At 53.0% G+C, this 9726-nt stretch overlaps 1 protein-coding gene across 3 annotated transcripts in view; it reads right to left on the bottom strand.

The window, feature by feature from the left end:
* Positions 1 to 2869: 2869 nt before the first annotated feature.
* The window catches only part of CACNA2D4 (calcium voltage-gated channel auxiliary subunit alpha2delta 4), a 123574-nt gene continuing 116717 nt past the window's right edge, over positions 2870 to 9726 (bottom strand). The window contains exons 36-39 of one of the 3 annotated variants that reach the window (XM_030263628.4): positions 7080 to 7197; positions 4608 to 4720; positions 4259 to 4341; positions 2870 to 3867 (exon numbers count right to left, since the gene is read on the bottom strand). In XM_030263628.4, the coding sequence (XP_030119488.4) occupies positions 3781 to 3867; positions 4259 to 4341; positions 4608 to 4720; positions 7080 to 7197 (401 nt within the window). In that variant the 3' untranslated portion in view covers positions 2870 to 3780. Of the gene's footprint in view, positions 3868 to 4257; positions 4721 to 7079; positions 7198 to 9726 lie in introns of those variants that run through there. The other 2 variants (XM_072923883.1, XM_072923884.1) reach the window with 2 other exon arrangements.

Genomic DNA, 9726 nt, shown 5'->3' with positions numbered 1-9726 from the left:
AAAATTTTAGGTTTCTAGATTAGGGGTTCAGAGGGGACAAGATGGAGGAATTGGGTGTGTCTTGTCCTTTTCCTCCTTCTTCATGCCCTCCATGTTTCACTGTGGTGTTGGCATTTTTCTGTTGGTTTAGGCTGGGGACACACTGTTCAACGTAAATGATAGATATTGGCACATTATTGTAAATATAGCACAGGTAGTTTCTGGTATATAATGTTTGTACCATCCCACTGAGGGCAGAGCCCCACACGCTGCCCTGCAGGACAGAGCTGCGGCAGGGCAGCAGAACATGGTAGAGATAAGCAAAAATAAACAACCTTGAAAACAGCACAGACGAATTATGGCTTCTGCTTTGGCAACGGGGCAGAAAGACAGAGACTTTCTACAATCTCGGAATCACCAATACCCTCAGATTCCGACACGGGAGGCCACTGCAGAGTGCTGTGGGTGCGGCTGATGTCACAGGGCATGACAGAGGCGTTTGCTGGCCCAGTGAGGGAGGTGTGAAGGGCCCTGTCAGGGGTGGGGGGAACAGCCTGTGCTGTGCTGGGAATCCCCAGTGCCCGGGGGGACAGGAGCAGCAATCCCCCCTCCGTGGGGGCCCAGCCGGTGATGGAGTGTTTGGCACGCAGGCGTTTGATGCTCCTCTGCTTGCTTTGAAGCATCTGCTTAGCACAAAAGTATCTGCTGCATTAGGCTGCCCTGAGTCCCCCTGCAAGCAGAGGCTTGTGAGAGCCCAGGCTTGTGGCAGTGCCACTGGGCTTTCTCAGTAGCAAAAGCATCCTGGAAAATACTCTGAGGAGCCTGAGATGTGCATGAACCAAGCAGAACTGTGGTACCAGTCCTTCCCTGTAGCAGAGATGGGCCACGCACACCTTCCCCCACACCTCTTAGCACACTTGGGGCATGTGGCTCCTGGCTGTGGCCACTGCTATGCCCAGCCTGGCATGTGCCAGTCTCTTGCTAAGTCTAAGCCAACTCAGGCCAGCCTCCTTTTGTGCCTGATCCCAACTGCAAACAGCTGCTGTAAATCCCACTGATTTTCCCACTATTTTGTAGAATGAAGTCATCCCTGTGTGGCCACACTTGAAGGCGTAGCCAGCAGCCTGCTGTGTCCCCAGCCATGAATCAGGGGAGGGCACGTGTGTGTGATGCTGTGCAAGGTGTGTGTCCCTGCCCACCACAGCGCTTGGGGGAGAGCCAGGCTTACCTCAGCCTGCAGTGTGGTGTTTGTGAAGCCTGTGAGGAGTGTCATGGAGAGAATTCAGCTCCCTGTCCCGCTGCCTGCGAGGAAATCAGCTGCAGAACTGGGGCTTGTGAAGCTCCTGATCTGTACAGCAGTGAGATCTGATGGACAGCTCTGTCTGCAGACCACCACTCAGGAATTTTCTCCCATTGCATCTTCCCCTAACAGAACAAACCCTGCTGCCTCTGGGTGTGCTTTGTGTGCTCACAGGGCGGATGGGACAGGAGGGACAGCTGGGATTTACGGGATCACGATGGCAGTAGGATGCTGCTCAGCTGGAAGTGAGAGATGGCTCCTCTCACAGCTGCTGTGCTGCTGGTTGGATCCTCTGGCCTCAGCTTGCTGTTTGCTTTTGCTGACCTATTTTCATCAGCCCAGCACATGGCTGAAGAAGTTGGAAGCTAAGGCAGCTGCTCTTCCTGGGGATTTTTCTCTTGCTGAAAGGGCCATGAGTCACTGTCTCTGTCAGAGCATGAAATAGAATTTGCTTAACTCTGTGCTGGAGCCCAGAATTGGGTAGGTTTGCTTATGGTCTGCTTTGCTGTGAAAATAAAACCCCAGGAAGCTATTCCTGGTGTGTGCTCAGGTTTTGAGTCAGGCAAACCTTTGCTTATATTTCTCAGTTTAAGAAATAATCCAGTTCTCACCCCTGTCCATTCCCTCCAGTCAGCACTTGTGGACAAACTCACTGAGCCAGCTAAGCCAGGTATAGCTTAGTTCCAGCTCATCTTCACTCTCTCAGTGCAGGTATCCCTGCAGGACCGTGTTTATTGTGGCTTAGTGCACCTGAAGCCAAGCATGGCTCATCCACAGCAGAGCAATGTGCATTTTTATGTCCTTATTTAAGCTGAGTGGAGATGGGGCTGCTAATCCTTTCTGACAGGGAGGTCATCCTTGAGAGTGGTGCCCCGGGAGGGCAGGCACCACGGGCAGGCACGTGGGGCTGGGGGAGCTGTGCCCTGAGCCAGTGGCTCCTCTGTCTTTGAGCAGCTCCTCGGCCTTGACAGCCGCCCCTTCTCCCTCCGTCCTGCCTTCACCTTCCCTGGCTGCTGCTGGCTCTGATAAGGTCACTGCCTCTGAAGCCTGGAACCTTCTCCACCTCCAGTTTTACTTCCAGTACTGCAGTGGTTCCTCTCCTCTTTGCTGTAACACCGCCTCCAGCCAGGCAAAACCCCACAGGAGAGCTCTAAGGTCCTGGAAGGTCCCTGCCAGGACCTGGCTGGGACTGATCCTGTCCCCTCAGCATCAGGTGACATGCATGGCAAGAAGGACAGCATCCCTAGCACACCTGGAGTGCACTCGTGGGTGCCTGCTGTGCAGGGCAGGGCCAGAGCTGCTGTGAGGGTGAAGCCCTTTCCCATCCAGCTGCTCTGTGCTGCAGCTGCTCAGGAGTCCAGTCCCCGTGGCAGGGCACGTGTGGGCAGTGCTGCTTGTCAGGCAGCGAGCGAGGAGGGCCTGTGTCCTGAAGGAGGTGACATCTTGCTGTGACAAGCCACACAGGGTGCCTGGAGGGGTGCAGGACACTCCCAAAGTGACCAGGGAAAGGTTCAGCCTTCCTGCTGTAGTACCCTGCTGCCCCAGGGCCACCACAGCTGTGTTTGCAGTCCCTCCACCCACACCCTGTCCCCACAGGTTTCTGGGATTTGTGTGGGGCTGTGATGACCACCAAACATGCTGAAGCTATGGTGTCTATGGAGAATATGCCATATTTTTTTTTTTTTAATGAGATTGTATGGAACAGTTCATAAAAAAGAGAAATGGGTGCTTCCCACCCATTGTCCGTAAAGCTCTGTGAGAAATGGCCCGTGCCCAGCAGCTGGGAATGCCAGGCTCAGGGAACAACCAAGGGCAGCTGCAATGAGCAGGGCAGTGCTGCTCCCAGGGGAACAGTGCCTGTTTCCTGGCTGCTTCTGCAATGAAGAGAGCAGGTAAGTCTCTTCTGGTGGGTCGTACAAAACCCCTTTCCAGAGGTAAGTCCACATGTGGACAAGAGCCTGGATGCTGCCTTAGCAGTGTTAGGAGAGGTCTCCTTGGCAGAGGAGCTGCAGCTCTCCAGTTCATCTGTGCTGCCTCCCACTGCCCAGCTCCAGCTGGGCTCGGTGCCATTCAGCTTTGGTGCCGTGTCCTATGCCTGGGGACCACCCCCAAGACCAGGACATGCTGCTTCCAGACCTGGGCGTTCAAAATCCCGGTGGCTCACCCTGAGCGACAGGCAGGTGGTGTCCCCTAGAGCCAGCTCTGCCCCTCCGAGCCCTCTGCCGCCGGTAGCCCAGGTGGCTCGGTGGGAGGCAGGCTGATGTGGAATGTTCTCCGTGCCCAGGATCGCAGCATTCCCGGCTGTGAGCGGTGTCTGGGAGGAGCCGCTCAGCAGCTGCTGTGCCAGGAGCTGCCCTTGCTGCTGTCGCACCTCCTTCCGAGGAGCCAGCAGCTCCCACCGGCGGCACCGCGCTGGACCTTGTGCTGAAGGACACCTCGGGAAGTGGCGGAGGGTGTCCCAGGAGGGGACCCCATCTCCTGCCCTCGCACCGCAGGCAGCGTCACCGCAGGAGCAGCACCAGGGGCAGCAGCAGCAGCGTCGGACACACTGAGATCCCAGCAGCGCCACCGCAGTCCTGGGCATTTTCCTGCCAGATGGGAGACAAGGGGTCAACTTGCCTGCTGCCAAGCCCGCCTGTCGCTTTTGGAAGAGGGAGCGATGCCTGTGGCCGAAAGATCCCACCGGGAGCCAAGGAAGGGACTGGTTTATTCCTTCCATGGGCTAGGAAGCCTCATGGCTCCTCGTGTGTGTTGGTGTGTGTGTGTGCGTGCTCCTGACCTGTGGTTTCCGAGCTCAAGCCCTTCCCAGGTGGCACTAATGTGAAATCCTGCTAGGAACCCCCTCGGGGATTCACGGCTGTGTCTGGCTCCAGCCAGCAGGCCGGGCAAGGGTGCAAGAGGAGACATTTGTGCATTCGGGCCCGGGCATGCCCGCGGTGCCATCAGCTGTCCCCCCCTGTCCCCGCTGTCCCGGGATACCTCAGGGTGGAAGGCGTGGCACGAGTCCGGCCGCCGGCGCAGCTTCTGGGAGCGCATCCTCTCGCACTTCACCGAAGCGTTGTGTGCGGGGCTGTTAAGGACCGCCGGGGCGGGCAGGGAAAGGGGATGGATGCCACACAGACCCCCTGGGCCCCCACACAAGTTTGGCTGGGTGGAACTGCACCACCCGGGAGGACGAGGGAAGGGCAGGTCACTCTGCACGGGCTGGAGACCTCTCCAAGCCAGTTCATGCTCTCCACCCCCACGGCAATGACAGCAGAAGCACATTTTCCGCCCTGGTAAACAGGGCCTGTGGAGCCCTGCATCCCTGCTGTGCATGGAAGGATATATTTGACCTCTTTTGCATCCATTGGGACGGGTGGGAAGACGCTGCAATCGCAGACAGTGTCTGTGACGAGGAGCAGGAGGTTACTGCTGACGATCTGCTGTGCCACAAACATCCTGCAAGGGAAGAGCAGGTGAAAAAAAGCACAACTCTCCAGCCCAGAGCAGCAGCCCTGGAATTGTCTGAACCACAGCAAAGAAATGGAAATAAAACAGTGATTATTGGAAACAGGGTGCCAGCAGAAAGCAGGAGAGACCAGCGAGCAGGCCAGGGAGAAGTGCCATTGGCACTCCTTTTTGGCCTCCTTTTTGGCTCTGAACTGGCTCAAATTTACAAGTCCATGCTAGGCACAAAAGTCAAAATCAACCCCAACCCAACCAACCAGCCAAAACCAACACAAGCCCTCCCCAGATGGGGCAGCACATCACAGCAGATGACACCTGAGCAAAGCCGGGCTTCACCTAGAGGTATGTCAGTGCCTATCTAGTGTATATTTATGTGTGTGTTTGTACAGTGCAAGGGTGTCTGTATTCTGTGGTCCTGGGAGGAGCAAAATTGTGTAAATTCCACATTATTGGAGAGAGAAATAGAGGAACCCAATGACATTGTGGGTTACACTGGTGTGACAGGACTGACCAACTGGTGTCTGGCAGGGAGCCAGCATGTCCTGGAGCCACTGGGCACAGGGAAGGCTGGGGACATCAGGCTCTGCGTGCCTGCACTGGTGGCAGGGCTTCTGGAATAGAAACACAGGCTTGTGGGGATGTGCTCACTGCACTGGTCAAGCTGACTATGCTGGAACAGTGCCCAGTGTCCCTGGTTATTCACCACCTGGCCTTGCTGCCTTCCAGCTGTGGATAGTCTCAGTTCAGTCAGAGAGAAAAAGAGAAAGAGAAAAAGAGAGAGAAAAAGAGAAAAAGATTAAAAGAGAAAAAGAGAGAAAGATTTTTGCCAGGCTAAGCCTGGGAAAAAGTCCCAGAGGAATGTAAGCAATCTATTATCTTGCTCTCCGTTCATATTGTTTATAGATATGTTCTTCCACACTGACCTAAGTCCAGTGTACCAATCAGGTGAAATGTTTTTATTTAAGACCAATGGAATTAATGTTCATGATGTTCTCAATAAAAGAGAGAAATGCTTTTGAATAAACGCTCAGTTTGCCTTCTGAAATCATGTGAGTAATTTCGCCTGTCCCTGGCTCAACAGCGTCATCCAGCCTCCAGGGATTTCTGTGTCCCCTTTCAAAGGTGCTGAATAGCACAACAGCAGCTGACCATTTCATTAGTGCTCCCTGACTAATGACTGCCTTGGGAGCTTTGGCAAGCAGCCTTCAACCCATGCACAGATTTGGTCACCAGGACAGAGATGCCCCATGCATCAATCCACAAGCCAACATTTCTGCCCAAGATGGAGCACCCAGCCCACCCCTGCTCCACCAGAAGCTTGTGGGATGTCATCAGGAATGCCTGCATGCCAGGCCCTGGCTAATGCTCCACAGAGCCTGTGGCAGGGGTGTGGGGGGCTGTCTCTCCCAAATATCTGGATAAAAGATGCACAGAGGCTGTAGCTACAGAGGAGCCAAGCAGGACACAGCACCTGCTGCTCCAGCACTGGTGAGGTGCTGCCTCCAGCAGGGAAGGGGCAGCTCCCAGGCTTTGTCTGTAGCACAGATCTGGGACCCAAAGAGGTCACTCAATTCCTCTGGATCTGCTCAGAGCTTAATAAAACACCCTGTTGTCATCAAATCTGCAATCTCTTCTGAAACAATGCTTGGCAAAGCTCTGCTTTTCCTAGAGCCATGCCGGCTAGTGGAGGCTGTTTTTCTAAGCTTTAAGTCTTTCCTGCAGTTGATCCAATACTGAAGACTAGGTTTTGTGGGCTTTTTTTAGGAGCAGTTCCAGTCATATTTGTTTGGCCTCCTCACATTAGGAAGGGCTGGATCAGTGGAAATTCATCTTTTTGTCACCTTTCCACATGTGATTGCTAATGGCACTGTGCAACCACTGAAAACAGCCTGACTTTCTTGTTACTTTTTACTGTCCATTCACTTACAGTGAAAATGGGAAATAAAAAAGTTGCTTCTTGTTTTCAGTTCTTTCAGTTTAACACTTTTTTTCCCCCATCCTTGCTTTTTTTATTTTTTTTTTTTCTGTAGAAATACAGAAAAGGGTGAAAATGAAAAAAAAAAAATACAAGGAAAGCAAAAAGGGAAAAATTTCTAAGATGAAAACTTTTGCCAGAAACATGAAAGAACAGAAAAAATTCCTTTCTGAAATCGGTGGAATGGCAAGATATATGTATTTAAATGCATATATGTATTCTTTGTTCTCCAGCTACCTCTGCTTTTTTTTTCCCTCTGTGGCCAGAGCTGTGGTTGTGTGGTTGTTGTGGTGGCAGGTGACCCTTCTGATGCTGCTGTCCCCCCCAGCAGCCCTGGGACGAGGCCCCCAGCTGAAATGGAAGTGCAACTCTTACTTTTGGCAGTCTCCACAGTCGATGAGCCCGTTGGTCTCCTTGATGGCCGGCTCGTAGACGAACACGGGGTACTCGGTGTCGCAGGGCTGCAGCGTGTCGTGCTTCTTGTGCTTGTGAGCTGCCGGGGGAAGGGACAAGGACACGCGTGAGTGGCACACGCAAAGGTGATGCCCTTTGGAGGAGCAGCTCCCCTCCAGAGGTGGCCAGGAGCAGGTGATGCTGCAGGGGGAAGGAGATGCTGCAGAAAGCAGCCAGGCAGTGATGCCTGCTCCCACTAGGTGGTGTGGGAAAACCAGCCTATGTGAAAATGCCTCCGGTATCGCCTTCCTCAGCTGTCGGAACTCAAAATGTCCCTCAGACATTTTCAGAGGTTCCAGGCCTTGGTCAGAAGCATTTTAGACCCTGGCAAGCAGCTGAAAACAGCTGTGATCTTGAGTTTGAATCATGGAATGAATTACCAACTTTGAAGGTGGAACAAGCGGTCACAGAGAGTTAGATGGTATAGTAAAAGTAGCCACAAATTAGAGGGAAAATTTTTTTAGTATTGTACAGGGGGGTTTTAATACCTGTACAGGGGGGTTTTACTTTGTACATGGGGGTCAGGAGTTCTAAGATGGAGGAAAGTGGGCCTGATCCTGTTCTTCCTCCTTCTTCTTCCTTACCTCCATGTTCTTGGTGATGTTGGCACTCACAGATTGGTTTAGAGTAGAAAAGCACATTGTAACATAGATGGTAGGTATTGGGGAAAATCTGTAAACATATAACACGTAATATATCATATAAAAGATAGCAGCAGCCCTGGGCAGGGGGAGAGACGACGGAGACACCGGACAGTGAGGGTGTCAGAGGTGTGTGTGTCACGTTAAGAAGAAACCACCAGCAGCACACAGATCTGGCCTGAGACCACAGGGAAACAGATGACAGCTCTGGAGGACCAGCAGAGACCCAGCTAATGAACAGCACTGGCTCCCGGAGGGAGCAGCTGCTCCATCACTCATCAGTCACACCCTGTAGGACTCCCAAAGTAATTTAGGGATGTGGGGGAGCTGAACCACCTCACTAAGCCTCCCTCAAGAAGCAAGAACATTCTTTCTAGGAGTTCAGCAAAATCTGTCTTGCCTGAAACTACTGCCTTGGGCCCTTCTGGCAATTATTTTCTGCAGTTGGAGGTAGCAAAGCCAGCTCCTGCCTCTGTAGGACACAGGGGACTGCTGCTGATGGAAATACGAAGCTTTGTTGCTAGGGCAGAGGTGGCTGCGGCTCAGCCAGCAGCAAGTACAAGAAATGGTTTCTACATCAGCTTTGGGTCTGTGCACAAAAGCCTCACTTTGCAGCCTCCCACCCACACAGCAGCCATGGGCAGTGCTCCTGGGGGGGACCAGCAGGGAAGAGAGTCCTCCTCACGTGGAGGATGCCCAGTTTACTCCTTGCAGCAGAAGCGCTGAAGATTTATAGACAAATGCAGCAACCTGGGTTTTAATCAGCAAATGTATGGTGAGGAGGCATCAAGAGGGCATCCGTGACTGGATGGGTGATTTGCATCACTGTAAAACCTTCACTGCTGAGAGCAATGGTCTCCTCTCCCCTGGCACTGCCAGAGCAGGCAGAAAGCAGCAGGCACCTCCCCGCAGAGCTTGCCATCTAAACAATGTGGATTACATGAGAGAGAGAAAAACTGCCTGATTTTCTCTGATTTTCCTCTCCACCATGGCAATCCAGCAACACAAGACATCCATTAAGAGCCAGGAACTGCAGCCCAATCTTGCCTCTAATGCCTTGCCCAGGTGAATATGATGGGCACTCAAACCCTTCCCTGCAGTGCAGTCTCTGGTAATTGTACTTTGTGCTTTTCTTCTGAAGTGTCAAAAACCAGCACTCAGGAGGCAGCCCCCTGCTTAAATCCTTCCAGACTATGGGACCCACCTTTCAGTGACACTGTGAGGTTCATTTTGCACAGATTCAAAAGCACACAGAGCCTGAATGCAGCACAATGCCTCATTCTGTATTCACCCTGGATTCACACCGAATTCATCAACCAAACTTGTCATTCCAGGGGCCATCAGCACCTCTGCCACCAGCCAGGGGCTGTCTGGCTGTGCTCTGCCACCATTTGTTGTCCCTCTGTGCAAACCCCACACTGCAGAGGCAGGGAAAAGCCTCTCCCATTTCTGCTGCTGGAGAACGCCTCTGACTAGGACCCATCACAGGGACTGACAGTCCTGTGGAGATCTGGGATGAGCAGAAGAAGACTCTCTTTCTGGGGTGAATTTCAGACACTTCTGATGGGGCATGCAGAATATCCCTGTTTATGCTGTAAGGAGAGAAGCTGCAAACACCTTCTGGCTCTGAGCAGCTGCAGGGCTGGTAAGTATATTCTGGCCAGGAAAGTCCCCAAACTAAAACTAAAGGAGTGTGAGAAACAGAGCAGCATTTCTTTCAGCCTTAATTCACTGCACTGGGGGCTGGGCAAGCAGCTCCAAACCCTGAAGCAGGTGGCCAGCCTGGACCAGGGACAGCCCTTCTTGGGGACATGCTTGTGGCAAGACCACACAAGACCACATCTCAGCCACAAGCCATCACTGTCCTGTTGAGCTGCCCCTGGATTTACAGCACTGCCACTGCAGCACAGCTGTTGGCAATGGGCTGT

This window comes from Taeniopygia guttata, chromosome 1A (genome assembly GCF_048771995.1).
Source record: "Taeniopygia guttata chromosome 1A, bTaeGut7.mat, whole genome shotgun sequence".
NCBI lineage: Eukaryota > Metazoa > Chordata > Aves > Passeriformes > Estrildidae > Taeniopygia > Taeniopygia guttata.
This window is presented reverse-complemented; position numbering and strand designations above follow the sequence as displayed.